The 27,471-nt window shown below is 43.2% G+C and overlaps 2 protein-coding genes across 3 annotated transcripts in view; one reads left to right on the top strand and one right to left on the bottom strand.

Moving 5' to 3' along the window:
- Positions 1–9,197, bottom strand: part of Kcng3 (potassium voltage-gated channel modifier subfamily G member 3) — a 45,365-nt gene extending 36,168 nt beyond the window's left edge. The window contains exon 1 of one of the 2 annotated variants that reach the window (XM_046425244.2): positions 8,045–9,197. In XM_046425244.2, the coding sequence (XP_046281200.1) occupies positions 8,045–8,709 (665 nt within the window). In that variant the 5' untranslated portion in view covers positions 8,710–9,197. The remainder of the gene's footprint in view (positions 1–8,044) is intronic. The other variant, XM_058573552.1, reaches the window with a different exon arrangement.
- Positions 9,198–10,098: 901 nt separating this feature from the next.
- Mta3 (metastasis associated 1 family member 3) overlaps positions 10,099–27,471 on the top strand; it is a 187,184-nt gene continuing 169,811 nt past the window's right edge. Inside the window, exon 1 of the mRNA XM_058573549.1 lies at positions 10,099–10,225. The gene's annotated coding sequence lies outside the window, so the exon portion shown is untranslated. The remainder of the gene's footprint in view (positions 10,226–27,471) is intronic.

Genomic DNA, 27,471 nt, shown 5'->3' with positions numbered 1-27,471 from the left:
ATATGTGTGTGTGTGTGCGTGTGTGTGTGTGCGCGCGCGCTAATGGCTTTTACAACCATTACTATTATCTCCAGGACAGACACTTATTAAATGAATGATGCCCCATCCATACACTGGAATACTATTCAGATATTAAAAGAATGAGAAATATATGAACTCATATCAGAAAGAGTTCCAAGATGTACATGAAAAAGGCAAATTGCTGAATGTAATTATACAATGATCTTGCTTAAATTATATATTTTAAAAGAAAATATTTATAATATAAATATATACATATGTATGTATGTTTATATATATGTATGAAAATGTGTGCACATATGTGTTTGTGTGTGCATGTAATATCCAGAAACTGGGTGACAGGACGGAGGAGAGAGGGGCATATTAACTTTTTACATCAAAACACTTTTTTTCCCAATGAGCAAAGTTTTAACTAAAAGATAATATTATCAAAAAATGATTTGCTTACCAAAAGCACTTTGGTTAGAAGACATTAACAAAACATTGGACTCTAAAATTGGCAGAGGATTGAAAACCCCATACATATTAAAAGAAACAAGTCTACTGTGAAAGAGCAGGATTTAACCGAGGTTCTGGGTTATGTTCAATCTTATCAGAGATCTATTAATTACTGAGTTCTGAAAATAGCCATCTTATCTGCAGAATAAAAGCACTGAGACTTTCACATTCAGTTTCAAATACTGCTTTTTATTTTTAACACACTTTAAAACCTACTTGATTTTTATAATATCGAACGAAAAGGCAATGGAAATAATACAATTGATTTTTAAATTTCCATCATCCAGCTTTTCATGTTGATTATTTAAATTTCCTTAACTTGAGCTTAAAATAACAGTGTAAGAAATTTAAACATTTAAAAATCTCCTCAAATTCTCATCACCCCAATACAAAGTAATACAAATTAAAGAACAACATTCCTACACAAAACAACTTTCAGAAAGAATTTCTGAAGATCTGATCAAAACCATCACAAGACTGCATGCTAGAGATTAAGAACTCAAATAAACTTCTACTGAGACTGTCTGAGGGAACAAAAGTCCTGAGGCAAAAGGGACCAGGCAGTGAAAGGGATAGCTTTATATCTGACCTGTCTTTCAGAGGTCATAACTTCTCAAAGGCAACAAGCAAAGAACATCTTTTTATGAAAAAAGGTAGCAACGCTTAGTAATTTTAAAGGATGAGTTGGGTGTGGTGGGGCACACCTGTAATTCCTGAGGCTTGGGAGGCTGAGGCAGGAGGAGCCCAAGTTCAAGGCCAGCCTCAGAAATTTAGTGAGGCCCTAAGCAATTTAGCAAGATCCTGTTTCAAAATAAAAAACAAAAAAAGAGCTGGAGATGTGGTTCAGTGGCTAAGTACCCCTGGGTTTAATCCCCAGGACCAAAAAATAAAAAAAGGATGATTTGTCTATATGTCTGTATGTTAAAAGGCCAAAAAGAACATTCATCTCATCAGTGTCAGAATAATCCTCAGATGTTACTGGAAGGCAAACTGCCTGGAGAATCTAGTTTATCTTTTCAATCGGATAAAACTTTAAGCACATCACCATTCTAAGATTAATTAGTTAGGAGGACTGTTTATCAAGGGAGGCTGTGCATACATATGACCACTAAATGAGGTGTAAAGATCTTTGACTCGGGCTGGGGATGTGGCTCAAGCGGTGGCGCGCTTGGCATGCGTACGGCCTGGGTTCGATCCTCAGCACCACATACAAACAAAGATGCTGTGTCCGCCGAAAACTAAAAAAAAAAATTAAAAAATTAAAAAAAAAAAGATCTTTGACTCAAGAGAAGATCTTCTCAGTGAGACGGTTTCAGGTGTACCGTAAGGAAGAGGATCTACGATCTGTCTCCCACCAGCCCTCTGGGTATCCCTCTTCCAGAGCCTCCTCCTCACAATACCCTAAAATGGGAAGCAGACTTTATACAAGAGAGCTACTTGTGGGCCAAAGTGGTCACACCAGAGGGACCCCAACATCTGTGAGCCCTGGGGCTGCTTCACTCAATCCACAACATCTCTCACACTTTCCTAGTCCTGATGGCTGAGTCATCATAAAAATCCACCACTGACCTGGATCCAGTCGCTTCTCACCATCTCCATTGCTACATTCCCTACATCTCTTGCTTTCCAGGTCTTGCAGCATCTGCTGTTCACCTCCTGTACATTTTCTATCCAGCAGTCAGTGGTGTCTTAAAAAGACATCAGCTTATTGGGCACCGTGGCTCACACCTATAATTCCAATGACTCAGGAGGCTGAAGCAGGAGGATTGCAATGTTAAAGCCAGCCTTAGCAACTCATAACATAAAGAAATTTCTTAACATTTAAAAAAAAAACAACAACTTTTAAACAGAAATTCATTGGGGGTTGGGGATGTAGCTCAATGGTAAACATGCTTAGTATTTTGAGGCCCTGGTTTCAATCCCCAACATCACATTAAAAAAGAAATAAAGGGGCTGGGGATGTGGCTCAAGTGGTATCGCACTCGCCTGGCATACGTGCGGCCCAGGTTCGATCCTCAGCACCACATACAGAGATGTTGTGTCCTCCGAAAACTAAAAAATAAATATTAAAAATTCTCTCTCTCTCTCTCCCTCTCTCTCTAGAAAAGAAAAGAAAAAACCTTTAAGATTAATGACTTCTCTTTTTTTTTTTTTTGTATGGGGGATGGAACTCAGGGACACTCGACCACTAAGCCACACCCTCATCTCTATTTTGTATTTTATTTAGAGACAGGGTCTCACTGAGTTGCTTAGTGCCTCGCTTTTTGAGGCTGGCTTTGAACTCGATATCCCCCAGCCTCCATGACTTCTCAATACATGTAAAGATGCATGATCTTATTCAAAATTAAACAAAACACACTTAAACTACTAGATATCATTCTTCACCTTCAGATTGTGAACATGATATCTCATACATTGTGGGTGGGAGCATAAATTTATACCATCTTTTTGGAGTAGTTTGGAATTATCTATGAAAATTATAAGTGTACATGTCCTTTAACTCAATGATTTAACGCTCAAGAATTTATTCTAACGTATACTTGCAAATGGAACACAATAATGTCAGTCAGACACGGTAGTGCTCGTCTGTAATCCGGGGGGACTCAGAAGGCTGAGGCAAGAGGATCCCAAGTTCAAGGCCAGACTCAGAAATTTAGTGAAACCCTGAAACCCTCAGTAACCCTGTCTTAAAATGAGAAACAAAAAGGGTTGAGGATGTAGCTTGATGGTAGAACACCCCTGGGTTCAATCCCCAGTGCTGCAGGAAGGGGGGGAAAAAAAAGCAAGCAAAATTATATGCATATACAGTATAATCACCAAAGCAACTCGTATGGACAAGAAACAACACAGATGCCCAGCAATTACAGGACAGCCATATAAAGTACAGAAAGCAGTGCGTACCATGAATTGGAGAGGGGAGAGATTGGACCCAGGAAGCTGCACAAGAAAATCAGGACGTTCCTCATGGAGTACACTGGCACACACCTGTAACCACAGTTACCAAGGAGGCTCAGACCAGAGGATCGCAAGTTCCAAGGTAGGCTGGACAACTTAGTGAGATGAAATCTTTTTAAAAAGGGCTGAGGATGTAGCTTCATGGTAGAAGGCTTGCCTAGCATGGGTAAGACCCTGAGTTTGATTCCTATCATGGAAAAAAAAATTTTTTTCTGAAGAAACCATGTTCCTTATCCCTTTTGTACAATAAGTACTTGATAAATACTGTTTCTTGATTTGATAGACTTTTTCTTACTCTAGTACAGGATCCCATCTGCCAAGAGTTCTGGCACCTGAAGTCCACTGCCTTACCCCAAACGGCTCTCCAAACTATACAACAGAAAATATATGTCTGGGGCTGGGGATGCAGTTCAGTGGTAGAGTGTTTGCTTCACGTGTGAGGCCCTGGGCACAATCTCCAGAACCACGTATAATTAATATAAGGGTTGACAGAGTAATAAAAATGGTATTAAGGACAGGCATGGTGGCACACGTGTAATCCCAAGACTCAGGAGGCTGAGGTAAGAGGATTCCAAGTTCAAAACCAGCCTCAGCAACTTGGTGAGGCCCTAAGCAATTTAGCAAGAACTTATCTCAAAACAGAAAAATAAAGAAAGGGCTGGGGATACAGCTCAGTGGTAAATTGCTCCTGGATTCAGTACCCGGTACCAAAAGAAAAAAAAAAAATTTTTCTGAAAGGTTCTATTTTGAAATATAAACAATAGATATTTATTGTACCTGAAAAGTAATTTTTTTTCTAAAAAATGCCATAAGAAATAGCGTAAGCAAATTCACGTGCCTTCCTGGGCTGTCTAATCTAAGCTGAGCAGCTAGAACACATTAATATGAGAAAATAACTACCATGCTAGGAAGTATATATTATAGATGCTAATTAAGCAGTGCAAACAGGAATTTCTCAAGAAGTTCAGGAGGATACACAGTAAAGGCTTCAAGAGAAACAACCTGAGTTGGGCTTGATGAATGATTCAATTTCAAGAGGCCAGAGATTGCAGAGTAAAAAGACACTGAGAACCAGCAAGCAGGCCAGGGTGGACAAATGGAACCTCAAGTCCCAGGGAATACATACAGCGCCTGGAAATCCACTGAATCAGCCCCCGATTCGTGTGTCTTTCCAATATCCTGGAGTAATTCTAATTCTTCCTAGAATGTTCCAGAGTTGTCATGTATTCTCCATTCTTACGGCCACAAAGCAATCAGGTCCTCATTCCCTCCCTCTGCAAAAAATCTCCACATTCAACTTACCAGGTACAATCACCACCTCCCTCCAATTCATGGTACACACCACATTCATTATATTGATTGATTGATTTAGGTACCAGAAGCTGAACTTAGGGATGTTTACCACTGAGCCAAATGAAATCCTCAGTCCTTTTTATTTTTTATTTTGAGACAAGGTCTCACTGAGTTACTTAGGGCCTCACTAAGTTGCTGAGGCTGCTCTGAACTCCAATCCTCCAGCCTCAGCCTCCAGGGTTACTGGGATTACAGGCATAGCCAGTGCACCTAGCTACATTCATTACTTTATATGCATAACCCACACACCACAAACCCTACAAACCAGCCAATGACTCACCATTGCAGCCAATGCCTGCAAAATAAAATTATTCTCCCTCACATCTGCTCTCTAGCCACCTTTCACTCTATCATTGAATTCTCACTCCCTGAACACATTATACAAGTTTCACACTTTTGCTGTTCCTTTCACCTGGAAGCGTCCTTATTTTGTTCCCAGGTAGAGCACAACTGGCACATGGGTTATACAGGCTGCATAAGCTAGTTTTTATATAAATGACACCCCACCAGTGTGGGACAGTGCAAAATCTCTGCAGCCTTCCAATGAAGGCTTTTTCCCTGTCCTCCCTGACTTTGAATGCCTTCTCAGAACAATCTCAAGAAATCTATGGTCTCTAAGTCCTACACATCCAACTTTTCTTTACAACACAAAGTTACAATATTTGAATCAGTGCCTTAATACAGCTTATACTGAAAAGATATTTGCAACTAATGATGGGATAAATCAAGGTTGTGATAAAATTGTCAAGAGCCTTGGGTTGTGTCAATGGTAGAGCACTGCCTAGCATGTGTGAGGCACTGGGTTCGATCCTAAGCACCACGTAAAAATAAATAAAGGTATTGTGTCTATCTACAACTAATTTTTTTTTAAATTGTAGAGTCTGGAGGCCAAGAAAGGAGCTTTATTTGATAAATCTCAGCTATGATCGAATGTCCAGAATGATGTTTTAGAAAGACTAATTTCAGCCCAACATGGTGGTACACACCTGTAATCCCAGCGGCTCTGGAGACTGAGACAGGAGGATCTTGAGTTCAAAGCCAGCCTCAGCAACAAGGTGCTAATCAACTCAGTGAGACCTAGTCTCTAAATAAAATACAAAATAGGGCTGGGGATGTGGCTCGGTGCTGTCCCTGAGTTCATTCCCAGGTACCCCCCCCAAAAAAAAGGGGGTTTGAAAGACTACTTGAAGGAGGCATGTGAGGGGCTTTCTCTGAAATGTGTCACATTCTCAGTCAGTCATCCTTTGGTTCATCTGTTTGGGATTGTAGATATTGGTTTGATATACCTACACTTCTAAAGGGAAGCTTAAAACTGGGCCATTAAGCCAAGAAAAACATGCATTTGCCTAAAATATCTGGTGTCTAGGAAACAGTTCTGACTTGAATAATTATATACATACATGAAATACATATATACAAATTAAGCATTACTCTTCTTCCTTCACTTCTTTTGCATCCTCCCTCTTTTCTATCTCTGCCTCTTCCCCTTTTTGGTTTCTTCTGATGCTCTCCCTGAAATTACCATTCATCCCTCTCACTTCTTTCCAAATGCTGTACATTAATAATCTGCAGCCTACCTTTCCCTAAACTCCCAAAACCCCTCGGCTCCCTCGAAAAAATTATTATTTGTGTATTTCAACTGTGTTTGCTTATATATTGGTGTAGTCTACTCCCTGCATATCTGTGCTAATAACTCAAGTCTCCTGTATCCTTTGCTAATACAGCTCAAGTCTTCACTGATCTTAGAATTCTAGTTACTAGTGAATCATTTCAAGGCTGGCCATTTATGGTTCATTTTCCTGCAACCCTCTTTGGGGGGGGGGAGTCTAAATCAAGGGCTCTTATGTATTTAGATATATAAACTACTTTTATTGTTCTATTGGAGTACCAAGTAATTCTTATCTGCAAATTGAAAACAGTTAGAACCTAATAAAATAAACAAAGTAAGTTTCCTAATTTATTTATTTTCAAAGTGTGTATCTTGGATTTCATGCCAAGATGGCATATCAGTAATAGACTCCATAATACTAGACAATTTTATTTACTTAGATTTATGGAGAAATCTTTGCTTCCCCCAGGAAGAATATTATGTGAAAGTAATCCACTGCAAAATCAAGAAGCATAGCACCATTCCTAACATCCACGGGCCTATCAGGAAAAAAAGATCACAGGGTGCAAACTTGAATTTAAAAAGTGACTAGGAAAAAAAAATAAAATACAAAAGTGAATGGAGGGAGAATCTTAAAAGGGTTACCAAACAAAGGTAAAACAAAATATACAACTTGATTTTTGTGCCCAAAATGGCTGTCTCCCTTGAAAGTCCAACTTTAGTATGCTTATTCCTCCCACTAAATATGCAAAATAAACTCACTTGTACTAAAAACAGAAAAGTGTTATCACCATTAAGAGGTAAGCCTCATCTTAGGAATCAGATTAAAATATTCTCCTTTCATCTAGTAAAGTGGAAAGAACAAAACAAACTACACAGATACTGTTTCTGGGTTTTAGGCAGTTTTGGTTTTTCTCTTCTCCAGAGGCAAGGTTTCTTTCCCTCCCCATTACTGAAGACCCTCTGAAAGTCACAGTGTGTTTCTTTGGTACCAGATAGACAGGAGCTTCACTAACTTCATCCCTGGTAGGGAAAGAAGGCAGAAAAGGGCACAGACATCCATTATTTAGAGTCTGTCGTTAAATTAGCCTCCTTTATCATATGGCAATTCCATTACAGCACACATTACGCCGGGGGCAGGGTGTATAGCATGTGTGGGCAGAGCACAGCAGACCACATTTCTCCAGAACAAGATTTCATCTTTTCAAACACCACCAAAAATTGGCAAATAGTTGAAACTGCTATTAAATGCTTAGGGTTAAATGACTGCATAATAACAACAAAAGTTTAGAGAAAATTAATTAGCAGGTCTCTATCTGCTCAGAAGTAAACTACAAAGATAAGAGGTTTGAGTATCTCCGTCTGCCCCTACCCAGGCCTGGGGATCTCGCCCTCAAGCTGAGTCTCTAGCAGAGGTATCAGATCTGGTCAGTGCCCAGAAAATAGGGGTGACGACGGGGCCCAACCCTTCCCTTAGTTGGCGCGCGTGGGGCCTCCCTGGGCCCTGAACCCTGCCTGGTTCATCAGGCAGACAGGACGGAGACGCGACGGACGGACGGGACGGACAGATGCTACAGGACGGACGTGCAGAGAAGCAGTGCGTCCTACCCGGAGGGCTCCCTCCCAGGGACGGCGGAGTACCTGCTCCGGTCATCCAGGCTGCGGTTGTCAGCGGCTGCTGCGCGCCAGTCGGGCAGCGTGCTGGCGCACAGCACCACCATGGACACAATCACGAACACCACGGACACGCTGGCCAGGATCTGAGCGGCCAGCGACGACGTGGGCTCCTCAAAAGTCCTCCGCATGCGCTCCAGCCAGCGCCTGGAGGGAGCCGCCTCGGCCCCGCCGGGTCGCACCTCGTCGCGGCCCAGCGCGCCCGGTTCTTCCGCAGAGTAGAAGGTGTAGGTGTCGGACATGCGGTCGTCGAGGCGGCGCTGGCAGCAGTACTCGAGGTGCGCGCCCTCCAGGCCCCAGTAGATCATCTCATTGTAGAAGGAGAGCTCGCACATCCGCGGCGCGAAGCGCAGCTTGCCGTGGCCGCGCACGTAGAGCAGGATGAAGCCGAAGGCCTCCGAGTGCCGGTCGAAAAAGTACTCGTTGCGCTCACGGTCGTAGTCGTCGCACACCTCGAGCACGTCGCGTTCCGAGCGACAGCCGTGCAGCCGGCTCACCCGGCGTAGCGGGAAGTCCTTGAGCAGCTCCCGAGACAGCGAGTACCGGGCGCCGCCCACGTTCAGTACCACCGAGGCCGCCCCGCTGCGCCCGAAGGTCATGGCTGGCTGCCCTGGGGACCCTCAGCTCAAGGGTTGCCCGGCCGCCGCGTGGGGCCTGCCTGCCTCGGGCAGACCGGGGAGAGCGCCGTCGGGGCCCGCTCTCCCTCGGGGCTCCTCTCTGCCCCGCACCGGCCCGGGGCCCCTCAGCTTTAGCCCCCTCTGCAGCCCAGCGTCGCTGCTAGCAGCGCGCCTTCCGCGCGGCAGTACCTGCGGGTGGCCGGGGAGTCCCCTCCGGCGCCAGCGCTGAGCCCCACTGGCTGGGAATGAGTCTGTGTTGGCGCCGCCGCCCCTCGCGCCCGGGGATGCCCCCTGCGATGCCGGGGTGCCCTCTCCAAGGCGGCGGCGCCGTCCTCCCTGAGGGGCGCGGGCGCCGAGGGGAGGCGCCGTGCGGAAGACTCCAGGTCCCGGGAGGCGCTCCCTCCCGCTGCAGCTCGGGCAGCTGCCCCGCAGCCGTCCAGAGGCGAGAGGCAAAGTGAGCGGGTTCGGCGGCGGCGAGGAGCCGGCTCGGAGAGGCGGGGGCGGGGCCTCCCTCGCCGGCCTCCTCCTTGCCTGCCGGCTCCGCGCCGCTCACCTCCCTCCGCGCGCCGCCCTCCTCTGCCCTCCCGCGTCCGCCCGCACCTCCCTGGCGCGCTCGGGCTGGGATTCCCCGGTGCCCCGCCCTGGACCTCGGGCTCCCAGCCTCGTGACGCTGGCTCCCCGCTGCACTCCCGCCTGCCGCGTCCAGGAGGGGTCCGCAGGGCGGGGATGCCAGGAGCCGGGAGTCCCTGGTGTAGGGGAAGCCAAGCCCAGTGGCCAGGTTGCCTGCTGCCACATCCCACCCCTGGCCATCGGGATGACTTGGGCATCTCCCAAGGGCCTCATTTAACAGCCCCTGAAAGGAGGAGACAGGATGGGTAAGGAGGGGTGCAGAGGTGAGGTCTGGGGTGTAGGGTCTGAAGAGAAGGGACAGACGGCGTTTGGCCAGAGCTCTTTCCAGAAATTGTCCCAGCTTCTGAGACCGCCCCAAAAGGATTCCTCAGAGAAGGCACACCAGCCGATGCTTTTCCTGCAGACTTTGCGCTTCCTCTCCCCGCGCAGGGCGACCCACGTGCCGTGTGCTCGAAGGCGGCCGCACATCCCAGCCCCCGCGCGATGCCGCCCGCGGAGTAGCCCCGGCCTCCGCTCTCCCCGGCACCTGTCCTGGGAAGGCACCAACGTGTAGCGCGCCTGGACCCTCTCGTGAAGTCTCTCATAGAGAGTGGGGTGAAAGTCTGGGGAGGATTCCCTGGCAAAAACAGAATTTCTCGTTGCCTTCGTCGGCATCCTTTCCATAATGTCTCGATTTCCCCCGTGCACCCTGGATCCGGCTGCAGCACCGGAGCTTGAAGAGCCCCTTAAGGCTCCGCTAAGCGAACAACCCCAAGCTCTGCTGGATGCCCAGGGAATGGGTTTTACTTAGTAGGGATTATTTTGAACAGCTACCAGCAATTCACTCGACATCTGACACGGGCAGCCCAACCTGCGGAAGGCGAAACAGGTGAGTCGTAGGGCAAATTATGTTAGATGCAAAACATGCTGAAAGAAAAAATAAGGGTGGGGAAGGATGCGGTCACCTGACCATAGAGTAACCCTGCTGGTTACAGGGAAGGGTTTTACTTTGCCCTCCACTTTTCACAATTTTGTAGGATTGTCCCTTGCCCGCTAGAGGTCACCATAAAGAATCATTTTGCTCTGGTTCTCGTGTAGATTCCTAGTGAAAAGGCAAACGCCTAAAATTTGGAGTGCTGTGTGGTTCTTAAAGAATGGAAATCTCTGTAAGTTATTTATCCCTAGACCTGGATAATTTATCTTAAAAGCACTTAACGTGATTAAAAGCTCGAAAACAAGAGGTTTTTTTTTTCATCTGCTAAATAGCTTCTAGACAAGGTAAACATACTCAAAGAAGTGAATCTCAAGTCCGAATAGAAGGAGGTGATGGCCCTGAACTGGCAGAAAGAAACACCAAAGGATTCCAAGTAGCAGAATCTCAGTAGGTGGAGGAGTAAAGTCTAAAGAAAGCGAATGAATTTGCCTGGCTGAAACAATGAGGAGCTCAACTGCAGTATTAAGACTTCATCCTGTAAGCAAGGGATCCCCTCAATTTTAATAACAGAAATAGCTTGATGAAAGCTTCATTTCGGGAAGAGGCCTTTGCCCTGTGGGTGAGTCTGAAGAGAAGGCCATTTCAGCAACCCAGGGATGGAAAAATGGAAAGGTCAGTCATAAGAAATGCAGACCAAGGATTTAGCAGAGTTTGTTAATGGGTTTGTTTTAGGACATGGGGATGGAGAAAAATTTGCAGGTGTCATCCAGAGATGAGGCTGGCTTCACACTAGCAATAGCCATTTCATCAGGAAGTTGTTAAAAATACTCTTTAGAAGCATCACAAGCAACAGAAGACAGAACTGTGCTGGTTATTTGCTCAAACATTACTGTATTAATTTCCTGTGTTTTCTATCCAAAAATCCCTTGACAGTCGGTGGATTGAAGTAGTTGAAGAAATGTCTCATTTTAAATTAAATTTGAGCTTAGGAAACAAATTAATTTGACGACAGTGGAATTTGTGTCTCCTAAGTATATTTTCATAAACTGTCTTACAGAAATGGGTTTAAATCATTTCACTTGTTTCAAAAGTATTATTCTTTTTTAAATTTTTTTTAGTTGTAGATGAACACAATACTTTTATTTTATTTTTATGTGGTGCTGAGGATTGAACCCAGTGCCTCACACATGCTAGGAAGTGCTCTACCACAGAGCCACAACCCAGTCCCAAAAGTAATATTCTTGTTGGATTTTAACATCTACCCCTGCAGCGGCAGCAATATCCTAATCATTTTCTTAAACAAATAATACAGAAAGATGCAGAGATGATTGATTTGTCTCAATATAATCTTGTTTAGAAAGCATTCTTGGGGCTGGGGATGTGGCTCAAGCGGTAGCGCGCTCGCCTGGCATGCGTGCGGCCAGGGTTCGATCCTCAGCACCACATACAAACAAAGATGTTGTGTCCGCCGAAAACTAAAAAATAAATATTAAAATTCTCTCTTTAAAAAAAAAAAAAAAAGAAAGCATTCTTGCCATGTGAGGTGGCAAATGCCTGTAATCCCAGTGATTGAGGAGACTGAAAAGAAGGATTGAAAGTTTGAGGTCAGAGGCTAAGGCAGGAAGATTGCAAATTCAAGGTCAACCTCAGCAGTTTAGCAAGGCCCTAAGCAATTTAGCAAGATCCTCTTTCAAAATATAAAATTTAAAAAGGGCTTAAGATGTGGCTCAGTGGTTAAGTGCCCCTTGATTCAATCCCTGGTACCAAAAAAGAACAGGTCTTCTAGTTCCACACTAGTCACTCTGTCTCCAGTGCATTGACTACAGTCAAAACCTACCGGCTGGGGTTGTGGCTCAGTGGTAAAGCACTTACCTCACATGTGAGGTACTGGGTTCGATTCTCAGCACTGCATATAAATAAATGAATGAAGTAAAGGCCCATCAACAACTAAAAAAAATATTTTGGAAAAAACCTTTCTACCACCTCTCTTTGCACACCAGCTTTTTCCTACCTCTGTGATCCTATATAATGCCATCAGACAGTTCTTCCTTCTATTCATTTTCATCTAAGCATTCCCCAGTTCAAAACCTAAAAGGAGCCAGGTGTGATGGTGCATCTGTAATCCTAGTGACATGGTAGGCTAAGGCAAGAGAATCTCACGTTTGAGACCAGACTTAGCAGCTTAGCAATACCCTGCCAAGAAGTTAAAAAATGAAAAGTTCTGGGGATGTAGCTCAGTAGTAGAGCCCTCCGAGGTTCAATCCCCAGTACCTGGAGACAAGGGAGGGAATTAACAAGTAAAATAAAAAGACTATATTGATCTATGAAATTATGAAATATCCATACATTAAAGTCCAAATTTGCTATTAGGACTCTCCCTAGATTCAAACCTGATTGTACAACTTATTTGCTAAGTGACCTTTGAGTAAGCTCCTTAACCTCTTTGAGCCTCAGTTCTCTCATTCATAAAGATAAGTGGCCAGGCATGGTGGCACATGCCTGTAATCCCAGCAGTTCAGAAGACTGAGACAGGAAAATCACGAGTTCAAAGCCAGCCTCAGCAACTGCGAGGCACTAAGCAACTCAGTGAGACCCTGTCTCTAAAAAAATACAAAATAGGGCTGGGGATGTGGCTGAATTCAATCCCTGGTACCAAAGAGAGAGAGAGAGAGATAAAGATATCTTTAGCAAGGGTATGAAGCATGAAATGATGATGTGAGGTCTGTAGCTATAATCCTGCATAAGTACAGGTATATAGTTCAGGGCATAACACTGGGAGAATCTCATTTTATGTATGTTTTAGCCAAACAAGCCATGCTCACTTATTTCCTGGGTTCTAAACAAGTACAAATTGGATGAGTGAATTGATTCATCTAAAAATGTGACCAGCCACAAATAAGTAATCTGAAACATGAAAAACTCATTAAAGTTGTAGCTCTTACACTGCTAACTCTGGGTGGAACATGAATTCCCCCATCACTTTGCACAGCAGACTAAATACCCTGGCAGTCCCAAAGCTTTAGAAATTGAAATTCCTTGTGGGCACTACAATTCCATGCATCTTACTTATCATCTCTGTCTGCTTTAAAAAGCCCTTGCTCTGTTGTTAATTCATATTTCCAAGTACGTGTGTTTACATCAGTTTATTTCTTGGTCTCTACAGAATCAGTACATACATTTTTTTTAAAAAGCAGTTCTTTGAATGGAAATATAACCTTAATATTTCTCCAATTATATATAAAAGAAAGACTCTAATGGCCTAGCCCACAATGCATAATTACCCTGTATAAGGTAAAACTACCATTTTCAAGGACAAAGCTTAGATAGTACTTTCCTGAAAGAATTCTAATTTGGGCTGGGGTTGTAGCTCAGTGGTTAAGTGCTTGCCTCCCATGCTTGAGGCACTGGATTTGATCCTCAGCACCACATAAAAATAAATAAATAAATAAAACAAAGATATTGTGCCCATCTACAACTAAAAAAATATTAAAAAAAAAAAAACAGAGAATTCTAATTTGAGTTGGGCATGGTTACACCATCCTGTAGTCTCAGCTATTCAAGACCAGCTAGGGTAACATAGCAAGACTCCACTCAAAATAAAAAATTCTGGGGCTGGGGATGTGGCTCAGGCGGTAGAGCGCTCGCCTGGCATGCATGCGGCCCGGGTTCGATCCTCAGTACCACATACAAACAAAGATGTCCACCGAAAAAACTAAAAAATAAATATTAAAAAAAAATTCTCTCTCTCTCTTTAAAAAAAAATTTAAAAAAATAAAAAATTCTAATTTGAAGAGGTATTAACACAAAGTTTTAGTTATGCAAGATGAAATAAGTCCTAGAGATCTACTATACAACATAGTGCCTACACTTTAATGTATATTTAAAAAATGTGGTCGAGTGTGGTGGCACACACCTGTGATCAAGTGTTATAGGCCAGCCTGGGCAACACAGTGAGACCCCATCTCGAACAACACAAACATAACAAAAGAACAAGAGTTTATTCACTACATCTCAGGAGAAAATCAAGGGATACTTAGGACTTTGGGCTTCTATAGCATATTAACAACAAGAAATTTGTAAAGAAGTAACAAAGGAAGGGGGGCTAGACTTTTAGGGGTGACAGACTATAGAGAAGTAAATATATGGAGGAAACTAATAGAAGATAAGAATTTTATTTTTTTTTGAGAGAGAGAATTTTTTTAATATTTATTTTTAGTTATCAGCAGACAACATCCTTGTTTGTATGTGGTGCTGAGGATCGAACCCGGGCCGCATGCATGCCAGGCAAGCGCGCTACCGCTTGAGCCACATCCCCAGCCCCAAGATAAGAATTTTAGTAAGGATGTCCCAGAGATTCCTCTGGTGCCATCTCTGGGCTGATGAGAGTTTAGGGTATCTGGTATCTCAGTGACTGTATCTCCCTGTCCTTTCTGGTAGAGAGAGGAGTACACAGAGCATGTGTGTATGTGTGTGTGTGTGTTTTGTGTGTGTCTGTCTGTCTGCCTGCCTGCCTGTCTGTCCTGCTTCGCATTTTGCAGCTCAAAATAATCCTAGGTCAAAGCGGCATATTTTGGGGTGGCGTATTCTGATTCCCTACATAGGTCATAGTGGCAATTAAGCATTGCCAGCCAAGCTGTCCTAGTTCAGTGGCGTCATTCCATTAACTGCCTTCTGAACCATCCCAGCATCTGGACCACATTGTTAAAGGTGAAAATCCACCAGAAAGGTATCAGCTCCATCTCTCACCAATGCCCTTGGCTTTCTCTCTGCTCCAAGACATTTTATGCTCTTATGCAAGGAAAGAAGAGACTCTCTGTCTTAATCATCCAGCTTGGAGAGCATCACTCTATAATCATTAATGGCAAAAACATTATCCCCCCAAACCTCACTCTAGTCCTCCAGAGTAGGACTGAAATAGCTCTTCTCCCACCAATCTATATCTCTTGTTTCACCTTTTTAGGTGACACCAGGCACTCAGCTTCCCACAAAAATACTCTCTTTGTTACCCTCATTTTACAGATGAGAGGGTGAGGTTAGAGGACTTGCTGGAGGGGCTGGGGATGTAGCTCAGTTTAGAGAGCTTGCCTAGCATGTGCAGGGTCCAAGGATCCATCCTCAGATGATGACTTGCCCAGGTCCCAAAGCTAGCTAGTAAGTGTTGCAGTGCAGTCTTGAAACCCCAAGATGGCAGGTTCTTTTGCCTCGCGTTCTGATTCACCACCTACTTTCCTATCTGCCAAGTATCAAACATCTCTGGGGCCCAGCACAATGATGCACACCTATAATCCCTGCTACTCAGGAGGCTAAGGCAGGAGGATCTCAAGTTAGAGCCCAGCCTCACCAACTTAGCCAGAACCTATCTCAAGATAAAAAGAGCTAGGGATATATCTCAGTGGTAAAGTGCCTCTAGTTTCAACTCCCAATGTCTTTTTTTTTTTTTTTTTGGTACTGGAGATTGAACTTAGGGGCACTCAACCATTAAGTCAAACCCCCAGCCCTATTTTTGTATTTTATTTAAAGACAAAGTCTCACTGAGTTTCTTAGTGTTTGCTGAGGCTAGCTTTGAACACGCAATCCTCCTGTCTCAGCCTCCCTAGCTGCTGGGATTACAGGTGTGCACCATCTCAACTGGCATTCAATTCTCAATATCTTAAAAACAAAACAAAGGCAAAAACCATATCTGGGGAGGGAGGAACAAGTTAGGTGATAACAGAGGATGTGATCAGACAAATCTAGACTATTCTACAAGATAACTAATCTTAAGAAAAATCACTTTCAGCCAGGCATGGTGGTGTACCTATAACCCCAGCAGCTTGGGAGGCTGAGGCAGGACAATTGCAAGTTCAAGGACATCCTCAGCAATTTAGCAAGGCCCTCAGCAACTTAGCAATACCCTGTCTCAAAATAAAAATAAAAGCTGGGATTGTGGCTCAGTGGTAGAGTGCTGGTCTAGCACATGTGAGACATTGGGTTTGATCCTCAGCACCATGTAAAAATTTTAAAAAATAAAATAAAGGTATTGTGTCCATCTACAACTAAAAATATTTTTTAAAAAATAATAATAATGGGGCAAGTGGGTAGACATACAGATGAAACAAGACTGGCCACAGGTCAATTGTCGAAGTTGGGTGATGAGGATTTCTTTATATTAATCACTCCAGTTTTGTGGGGGTTTTGTTTTGTTTTGTTTTTTGGGTTTTTTTTTGGGTACTGAAGATTGACTTCAGTGTTGCTTTAGCACTGAGCTTTATCCCTAGCCCAACCTTTTTTATTTTTTATTTTGAGACAAGCTCTTGCTAAATTGCCCAGGCTGGCCTCAAAATTTCCATCCTCTTGTCTCAGCCTCCTGAGTAGCTGAGATTACAGGAATGTGCCACCCGGCCTGGTCATATAGAACTGTTTCTAAACTAAACGGTTCAACAAAAAAGCCAAGATCCTAAGCTGTGGGCTAAATTATTCCCTCTTTATATGAAAAATAAATAAATAGACCAATAGATGAATGGCGAGATTTCCTTTTTGGTGCTGCTGGGGATTGAACCCAGGAATTTGCATACATTAAGCGCATGCTCTATCATGAAGACACATCCCCAGCCCAAATGGTGAGATTTCTTAAGGGACTCATAAAATAAATTTATGGATAGTTGTTTCTTGGTCAGGAGACTGAGAATGTTAGGATAGTTATAAGACCTACTTGTTATAAAACCTTTGTCCTTTTTAAAAAAAAAAAAAAATGAAAGGATATGTTTTTGATTTTTTTTTTAAGTAGTTTAAAAAAAATCTCAGCACAGGTTCTCTTTGCACATTACCTTTGTCCTCAGGCCCATTCTTTTTTCTCTGGTTTTTGCAGTGCTAGAGAGCAGGCCCAGGGCCCTGTGCATGCTAAAGAGGCACTCTGCCTCTAAGCTACACCCCCAGCCTTCTCTGGCCCATTTTTGCTGTATCTTGCATCTCCCTCTGCACAGTTACACCTAGGGCCTTGGCGCCTGCTACTCCCTCTGCCTGGAACATTTTGTCCCAGAGCATATGTGACTGATTCCTTCTTATCAGTCAAGTTTCAGTTCAAATGTTACTTCAGAGAAGATTTCCCTGGTCACCCATTCTAGCATATCATCCTTTTTTTTTTTTAATTCCCTTAACCCCACAAGAAAACCTAACTTGCCCAAACCCATAGAATGTCCAATACCAACTGTGAACTCTAATATGAACTATGGATTTGGAGTGATTATGTTGTGTCCATTATCACTCTGGTGTAGATATTGGTTATGGGAGAGGCTATGCATGTATGGGGTAGAGAGTATATAGGATATTTCTGTATCTTCCTCTTAATTTTGCTGTGAACCTAAAATGGCTCTTAAAAATAAAGTTAATCTTTAAAAAATCATCTATTGTTGGGCATGGTGGCACACGCCTTTCATCCCAGTGGCTCAGGAGGCTGAGGCAGGAGGATCTCGAGTTCAAAGCCAGCCTCAGCAAAAGCGATGCACTAAGCAACTCAGTAAGACTCTGTCTCTAAATAAAATACAAAATAGGATTGGAGATGTGGCTCAGTGGTCAAGCGCCCCTGAGTTCAATCCCCAGTACCAAAAAATAATAATGATTTATTCACCTTTACTTGTTTGTCATCTGTCTCCCAACCAGACTGCTCATCTCCTTTGAAAGCTGGGACCCTGGAGCCAGTTCACACCCACCCCAACTTCTAGAACAGTGTCTGGCTTCTTAACCCAGCTCAATAACTATTTTTTGAGTAAAGGAATAAATGATGTTACCATTGATCTCGATACTGTTCTGAGTGCTGAACTGGCAGTATTTGTGTATGTATAAAATGAGGCTGGAATTGACCATCTGGGGAAATTCAGGCTTGTTTTGAAAAACCACTTCAATTTTGGCACATTGGTGGAGATCTTGGCACTGCTTTCTCCTGTATCTATGGTATCTGTCAGCTTCTGGTGTTTAAAAGCCCTGCAGAAGTCCTACACATTGAGTAGAGGTCTGTGTGTTCCCCTGTCACTCCTTACCTAGAAGATGCTCTAGTCAGAAAAGTTGTTGGGACCAGCCCCAGTTGTTTCCCGGTCTCCCTCACCCATTCAGACTGTTCCTGGAGGAAGGAGTTGGTGCAGAAGCAGACCAGGGGTGCAAGGAACAGATGTCTAACATTGAATTGAACACTTAAAATGGGCAAATTGTGGGCTTTATCTCAATAAGGCTCTTACATTACAAAAGGAAAATTATTCTATCCAAAAAGAATCAGATATGGATTCAAGAGGCTCTTTGTTACGAACTGTGGAAACTACAGAACTCGGAAACTATAGAAAATAAAAAGAGGAAAGGAAGAAAATTCAGAAGGAAATATATGAAGCTGTTGCCTCCGTAGTGGATTGACATCCCCTAGACCCAACCGCTTGCCTGGATGCTCAAGGTCAAGGGAGACACCTTCCAGCAAGGCAGTCCTTGAGCCCAGACAAGAAGGAAGTGGGAGAGCCTGGCAGGGAGAGAAGGATTCCCCCACTCTGCCCCTTATCCCATGGCAGGGCATATGCAAACAGGGAACATTCTATTCAGAAAAAAAAAAATCATAGACATTTTCAAAATGAAAGTTCTCCCGCTGTGTTCTATCCGTTCTGCAAAGAGGAGAGCTGCTTTTACCAACACAAATGAACCAAAATTAACTAGTTTAGAAGTCAGCTTCCAAAAACACCTGCTGTTCTTACCCTTCTGTCCCTCTCCCAGTCTGTTTCCAGCCCCACCATCCAGCCCGCCTCCCCCATGCCCAGTGCTATGATTTCTGTCTCAGGAAAGATTGGGGCCAGAGTTACTGAAGGGAAGCGTATGGCGTTCCTGGAAATGATCTTCCCATTGTAAATGCAACCAAAATAGCCTCGGCTCCACACTTAATAATTGATATACTCTTCAAGAGCAATTGCATTTTTCTCCAAGATGCAGGATTTATAATACTGTTTTTATAGTATTGGATTGAAGAACCCAGTTCTTAACTGGAGATAAAATCATCCAAAAGTAGTGTGTGTGATCCTATTACCCTTCTATGTCAAAAAACCTCAGGCATTTACCTCAGTTTCCTCGGAGACACCTTAGCAAAAATAACTCTGAGGGAAGAGGTGAGAGGTACAGCCGTCTGGATTACTTACAGATGTTTTTGTTTTGTTTTGAGATGGGGTTTCCATATGTTGTCCAAGTTGACCTTTAACTCTTGGGCTCAGATGCTACTTCTGCCACAGCCTCCTCAGTGACTGGGACAGATACACTGGTGTACCCAACTGACTTGCCTTTTTTCATAGTGGTTTGGATATGGGGCATGGTGGCTCATGACTGTAATCTCAGTGGCTCTGGAGGCTGAGGCAGGAGGATCGTGAGTTCATAGCCAGCCTCAGCAACTTAGAGAGGCCCTAAGCAACTTAGTGAGACCCTATCTCAAAGTAATAATAATCATACATTTTTTTTTAAGGGCTGGGGATGTGACTCAGTAATTGAACTCTGGCTTCAATCCCTGGTACCAAAAAAAAAAATTGTCTTACTCATAGTGGTTTGGAGAAGATACAGTTAAGTTGCTGTGAGCTATGAACCTGTCTCAGGCCTGGGTCAGAAAAACAGAGCCTACGGCCCAGTTAAAAAAACAAACAACAAAAATAAGAGGAAATGAGAAACTATTGTAGCTCTCCCTGCTTTCAAGACTCTTCTTCTAGAGCTGTGACCCCATGCAATTGTGTGGCCAAGTCACATCAGCTCCTGTCCCCTAAAAAAGCACCTTCCTCTGGCTACAGGACCCTGCCCTCCACTTAAGATTTGATAGTACGTAGCTGGGTGCAATGGCCCAGGACTATATGTAATTCCAGCTACTCAGGAGGCTGAGGCAGGTGGATCACAGGTTTGAGGTCATCTTGGCCAATTTAGTGTGATTCTTTCTCAAAAATAAAAATTAAGGATGGTAGCTCAGTGGTTGAGTGTTTCTGAGTTCCATTCCTAATACTGCAAGAAAAGAAAAAGCCATCCAAATAGGATTTTTCTTTCCAGAGGAAAGTAATCACAAAAATCTTTGTTAACAAAGGACACTGAGAAGCCTTTGCTACCCTTTCACTAGCTCCTATTGTGATGGATGAAACTGCAAGAACAATTAGAGCAGATGTCAGTGTAAATCTCCAAAAACAAAAAAGAAAATAGGCTTCCCAAGTTTGAGGCTGCCAAGGCATTCCCTCCTCTAGGTATGGAGCATATTTCATTTTGACAGCATCAGGGGATTAGGAAACACTCAACAACTGCACCGAGGTCTATCTCAATAGCAACAGATATTTCTAGAAAGGGAGAGAAATGTATGTAACTTCCATCGCATCAGCATTAGTCTATTCTTTCAATTTATAGTTCACTGTGCTTTCACCCTAGTAACCAACTCAAGAGTGATATTTATATTCCTTGTAGTTTAGATATTACTGAAACATCCCCTGACTTATAGGACCCTTAAGGAAACTCCAATTTTAATGATGCCAATAAAACCAAAAATTGTGAGAACTCCAGGTGTATAAGTAATATTGCCATGTCATTTGAATCAGTCCCTATAGGGTCCCCAGAAGAATGTTCCCTCTGCCCACCCTTCTACTAACTTGCTAAATCATCAGCTAGGCAAAGGAGACACTGCTCTTTCCAGCGACTCCTGCTGTGGCATATCATCTATGCTTTGACAGTGTCCTTTACGGTACTTTTTGGAATAAAATGAGAACACTTGGGATACTTGAGAAAAGCTAAGACAGTCTCTGAGCTTAGGTTGGTCGATCTCAGTTTAATAAATGTCCATAGGACTGAACATCTCAGGCACCAAAAGAGAACCTTCTCACTCAGTGATGACCCCTACAGTCAGGCTTTGCTTTCCATCTCCACACTTCTAGGTGGATTAAAAACACTACAAAAGGGGGAAAGAAATAGCAGATATTCTAAAACAGAAGTCTGCAAACTATGATGCCCCCTCCTTTTATTTTCAGTGCTGGGATTCAAACCCAGGATCTGACATATACTAAGCACATGCTCTACTACTGAACTACAATCCCAATGATCTTAGCTTTTTGTTGTTGTTGTTGTTTATTTATTTATTTAGCCATACTGGGGACTGAACTTAGGGCATTCTGCGTGCTAAACAAGCACTCTGCCACTGAGCTAAGTCACAGACCAGTTAGTTCAATTTTTTTTTTTTTTTTTGGTTCTGGGGATTGAACTCAAGGGTGCTTTACCACTGAGCTACCTCCCTAGCTCTTTTGATTTTTTTTTTTTTTTTCAGACAGGGTCTTGCTAAGTTGCTGAGGCTGGAAGTGAACCTGTGATCCTTCTGCCTCAGCCTGCTGAGTCCCTGGGATCACAGGGATGCAACACTGTACCTAACACCGTTTCTATGCTGTGTAAATCAGAACAAAATTATGCTTTTACATTTTTCTTTTTATATACATGCCTGTGTGTGATTGTTTTCCTTGATTTGTTTTTTGGGGTGGCAGACAAGTGCTCTATCACCAAGCTACACCAACAGCCCCTGTGTTTACTTTAAAAGTTCATTCTTGGGGCTGGGGATGTGGCTCAAGCGGTAGCGCGCTCGCCTGGCATGCGTGCGGCCCGGGTTCGATCCTCAGCACCACATACAAACAAAGATGTTGTGTCCACCAAATACTAAAAAATAAATATTAAAAAAATTCTTTAAAAAAAAAAAAAAGTTCATTCTTGGGCTGAGGTTGTGACTCAGAGGTAGAGCGCTCGCCTAGCATGCGTGAGGCACTGGGTTCGATCCTTGGCACCACATAAAAATAAAATAAAGATGTTGTGTCCACCTATAACCAGAAAATAAATTATAAAAAAATTTAAAAATAAAAAAAAATTCATTCTGTAAAAGCTCATTGTGTGCTTATTAAACTGAAGGGGCAGGGGGTTTTGGCCATACTTTTAGGATGGCAGGAGTACAGATAAAATATAAAAAAGCACCAGAAATATTGCTGTCTTTTCCTTTGATCCGGGCTTTTCATTAGGCACCAAAGATGGACATATCTTCATAGAACTCAAGCCTTTTCTGGTGTAGGGTCCCACCTCAGCCTAGTTCCCTATGTGTCTACGGAGACTCTTGGTCACTTTCCTCAATGATGGTTTTACAAAATTCTCATGTTTACAGGTATACAAACTCAAGGAAAATGTTAAGAGTTTTATTTTACAAAATGTCCATACCCATACGTTAAGAAGGAAGGAAATGGCTGCAGGAACTTAAGTCTAGATTTGAAACAGTATATGTGGTTGAGGAAGCTGGGGTGACAACCCAAGCACATCGGTTCAGCCAAAGACTATTTAAAGAGCTTTAAATAGAGAGAGAGCTAGGCATGGTGGCACACACCTGTAATCCCAGCAGCTCAGGAGGCTGAGGCAGGAGGACTGGAAGTTCAAAGCCAGCCTCAGTAACTAAGCAAGATTGTAAGCAATCTATTGAGACCATGTCTCAAAATAAAGAATAAAAATAAATTAACAGGGAGACAAGATGAATCTCTGGTACAGAATAATTATCATCATTTATGTAAATTCTCTGCTGTCAAGGAGGTGGAGCTTAACTCCCCACTTTTTAAGTGAAGGTTGTTCATAGTGACTCCTTCCAAAGACACAGTACGGAAAAGTGGGGGGAAAAAGTGCGAGATGCAGTTGTGTGCCTGTATCCCAGCTACTTAGGAGGCTGAGACAGCACAATCCACTGAGCCCAGGAGTTCAAGGTCAGACTGGGCAACATAGTGAGAATCTGTCTTAAAAAAAATAAAAGGGAGCCAGGTACAGTGGTGCCCACCTATAATTCCAGTGGTTTGGAAGGCTGAGGCAGAAGGATCACGAGTTCAAAGGCAGCCTCAGCATCTTAATGAGGCCCTAAGCAATTCAGCAAGACTCTGTCTCTAAATAAAATATAAAAAGGGGGGACTGGGGTTGTGGCTCAGTGGTAGAGTGCTTGCCTTGCATGTGTGAGGCCCTGGGTTGAATCCTCGGCAACACATATTAAAAAAATAAAGGTATTTGTCCATCTACAACTAACAAAATAAATAAAATAAAATATAAAAAGGGATGGGGATGTGGCTCAGTGGTAGAACACCCCTGGATTCAATCCCCAATACCACAAATAAAATAAAATTGAAAATTAAATAATGGAAAGCCTGAGGTAGCAAAAAAGGGAGTTTTCAAGGCTAGGCAAAGCAAGAAAAAGAAGACAAGATGATGAAGAGGAGGAGGAGAAGATGATATGAATAAATTGGTTTTAGCATTATTTTTTCCCACCTATAAAGCATTTAACATTCCCACACATACAACATTGATTGATTGATAGATCGATTATCCTGGGAATTGAACCAAGTGATACTCTACCACGGAACTACCGTCCTAGCCCTTTTTTATTTTATCTTGAGACAGGATCTCCCCATGTTGCTCAAGCTGGCCTCAAAATTGCAGTCCTCCTGCCTCAGCCTCCTGAGTCACTAGGATCACAGGCAGGTACCCACACCCTGCAGACTATCACAGGGTGTTACCTCTTTCTCTTCCTCCTCCTGCCCTTCCTCTTCTTTTTTCATTTTACAAAGAAAAGAGTTTTGTTTTGGCTTACAGCTCTGGAGATTCAAGTGCAAGATCAGACAGAAGGTAGATACTGATTTGTTCTCTGAGGGTGATGGCCCTCTGGCCTGCAGAGTCCGAGACAGCCTGGGACACTGCATGGCAAGTGATGGGAGTATGTGTGCCCACCTATCCTGAGGGCTGCTCATAAGCCAAAAGACTCTTCCTTGGCACAGCAGGACAACCTTTGTTCCCTGTCATTTCCTCCTTCGCCCTCATAGTTTGTGTCACCACCACATCCCAGAAGCCCCGAGCAGCTATTTCTTTCTGTGGCTAAGGATGCTATCTCTATAAGCTTCCATCATCTGGCTCTTCTTTGGGTCTAATATTTTGTGGGACTCCCCTGCGTATGCACATAATTAAAATGGTTTTGTGCCTCTTAATCTGTCCACTGTTTATTTCATAAATGCAATTATCAAACCTTCAGAGGATAGAGAGGGAGTTTTTCTTTCTCCTACATAAGGAAGGGGACATAGCAAGGCTGCACATCCTGGGCACTCTTTCAATGCACTGGTTCATCTACCAAGTTCTCACCAATGGTAAGACAGCTAAGGCCCTGAAATTAGTAGGGTCTTCTCCACAGGCTCTCCTTCTCGCTCCCTGCTGCTGGAACCTGTTGAAGGCAAAGACCAGCCTCAATGAGGGAGATACCATGAGGCCACAGGGGATAGAGGAGCCACAAAAGGAAGGAACCTGACTCCTAAATGAACTAAAAAAGCAGAGTTGTTAATTGAGAGGCTGAAGCAGGAGGATCAGAAGTTCAAAGCCAGCCTCAGAACTTTAGCAAAACCCTGTCTCAAAAAATAAAAAGGGCTGGGGCTGGGCGCAGTGGTGTATGCCTGTAATCTCAGCAGCTCTGGAGTCTAAGGCAGGAGGATCATAAGTTCGAGGCCAACCTCATCAATTTAGCAAGGCTCTAACCAATTTAGTAAGACCTTGCCTTAAAAAAAAAATTTAAAAATACTGAGGATGTAGCTCAGTGGTTAAGTACCTCTAGGTTCAATCCCTAGGCCCCAAAACTAAAAATAAAATAAAAAGAGCCGGGATGTCACTCAAAGGTAAGCATCCACAAGCCAATTCACCAAAGAAAGGAAGGAAGAAACAAGGAGTTGGTCAATTTCCTTTGGTATATCACACATGCCTCATCTTTGCGGAAACTTCCATTTCTTCCCACGTTATGGCACAGAAGCCATGCTGAGGCTGGTTCCACGCTCTTGAACCTCCTTTAAAATCGTGAGCTGGGCTGGGCTTATGGCTCAGTGATAGAGCACTTGCTTAGCCCAGTGTGAGGCACTGGGTTCGATCCTCGACGCCACATAAAAATCAATAAATAAAATAAAGGCATTGTGTTTATCTATCAAAAAAATAATAATAATGATAATAATAACTAGGAAACCCCTATCGGATCCCCTCTTGCCCTTTTCTTCTCACTTGAATAAATCCTACCCTTTAACACTCAATAAATAAATAAATAAATAAAATTAAATCATGAGCCAAGGAGCTGGGCTGTTGCTCAGTGGTAGAATGGTTCTGTAGCATGCTAGCATGCACAAGGCCCTGAGTTTGCTTCCCAGCACTGTTTATATATATATATATATATATATATATATATTTTTTTTTTTTTTTTTTTTTTTTTGAGATTCTGGGAATTGAACACAGGGCCTCATGCATGCTCAGGGAACACTCTGCCACTGAGCCTTCAAAAATTGTTTTAATAAAAAATAAAAATCTATATCAAAATAAATCCTTTTTCTTTTTAAATTTTTTTTTAGTTTTAGGTGGACACAATATTTTTATTTTTACATTTATGTGGTGCTAAGGATCGAACCCAGTGCCTCATGCACGAGAGGCAAGCACTCTACCACTGAGCCACAACCCCAACCCCCAAATCTCTTTTCTTTTTATAAAATACCCACTCTTGGGTATTTTACTATAACAACAGAAACTAAGACAGTGAATATGGGTTTTGGAATTGGAAGCTCCTCAATCCATGGAAGACAGAAAGTAAATCCCAGGTTTTGCAGACTACTCCTTTCCTGATTCCTCTTAACCCACTGTCTCTTTGATTAGCCCCTAAGGAAGAGCTTTATGTTTACTTGGAAAGGTTGCAGCCATTGTTTGGGGGAAAATGTAAAACTCTCTTCATCCCTGTCACTCTTTACATACCCTGGCCAAAAAATTCATATTAAACATAGATGCTTCCAACTTTGGGTTGGTTCTGCTCTCTCTCAGATTCTAGAAGCACCAAGACTCTAAAACCTTGTATGTTGGCCAGGTTCAGTGTACACATCTGTAATCCCAGCCACTTGGGAGACTGAGGTAGGAGGATCTCAAGTTCAAAGCCAGCCTCAGCAACTTAGTGAGGCTGTCTCAAAATGAAAAGTAAAAAGGGCTGGGGATATGGTTCAGAAGCATCCCTGGGGCTCAATGCACAGTAACAAAACAAAACAAAAACCCTTGTATTTTGGCCCTGCTGGAAGAGAAGAAGATATCTGATATAAGAAGAATAAATAAATAATAAATAAAAAATAAGAGACACGTGCAGTAAGACCACCTTCTAGACCTAACGGGCAATCTACCAGGGACCATACAATTGAACTCCAAAGCCTAAAGCACCAATGGGTCTCTTAAGAGCTGAGGCATGTCAGAGGCAGCAAGTTCTATTACTTTAGTACTCCAATTGCAACCTCTCCTTTGTCAGAGAAGAAAAAAGACTGTGCTGTCAATGCCTTCCTGAAGAACCAGAATATTCAGGAACTTGAAATGCCACTTGAACAAATGCACAGCCAGGGTTGGGGATATAGCTCAGTTGGTAGAGTGCTTGCCTCACATGCACAAGGTCCCGGGGTTCAATCCCCTGCAACACACACACACATACACACACAGAAATGCATAGTCAGGCAACCCCACCTAGCCTTAGAAATCATCACCCAGAATCAATAGTAGCAACACTCTGATAGCCAGGAGCTGTTTCTATCACCCAGACATAGCCCCAGAGAAAGGTTGGTACAGGGTTGCTGCCATTCTTAAGAGCTGGTTGTTTACCCTTCTGAGTGAGAGGAGACATGGCTCTGCTGTGTTCCACACTTATACAGAGGTCTACAGGGTGCCACCAAGAAGATTAAGACATTTGTCAGAACTTCTATTGACCCTGCCAACCGGCACTGTGCTCTGCCGTGGGAACTGAGACAAATGACAGGCACCCGGAAGGCAGCTGATTTCAGCCTCATCTATGGGTACCAGAAAAACAGTCAGTGATAGGACTTGTGGCTAAGCCCCACCTGTATCTGGACCATGAGTTGTTTATTTTGCCCATTCTTCCATTCAGCAACATTCATTGAGAAATTGCTATGTGTGCTAGGCACTGTTGTATTTCAGGATATAGCAATGAATAAAACCAACAAAGCCATGAAGTCTCTGTAGCTTTGGAGCTTCTTATTTAATTTTGGTACTGGGAATTGAACCCAATTACACTTTACCACTGAGCTACATTCCCAGTCCTTTTTTTAGAGACAGAGTCTCACAAAGTTGCTGAGGCTGGCCTGGAACTTGCAATCCTCCTGCTTTAGCCTCCAGAGTCACTGGGA

The sequence above is a fragment of the Marmota monax genome, unplaced genomic scaffold (assembly GCF_021218885.2).
Source record: "Marmota monax isolate L192 unplaced genomic scaffold, Marmota_monax_Labrador192_F-V1.1 WCK01_AAM20220418_F8-fsc00015, whole genome shotgun sequence".
NCBI classification, from domain to species: domain Eukaryota; kingdom Metazoa; phylum Chordata; class Mammalia; order Rodentia; family Sciuridae; genus Marmota; species Marmota monax.
Note: the sequence above shows the minus strand (reverse complement) of the source record. Positions and strands in the feature narration are given on the sequence as shown.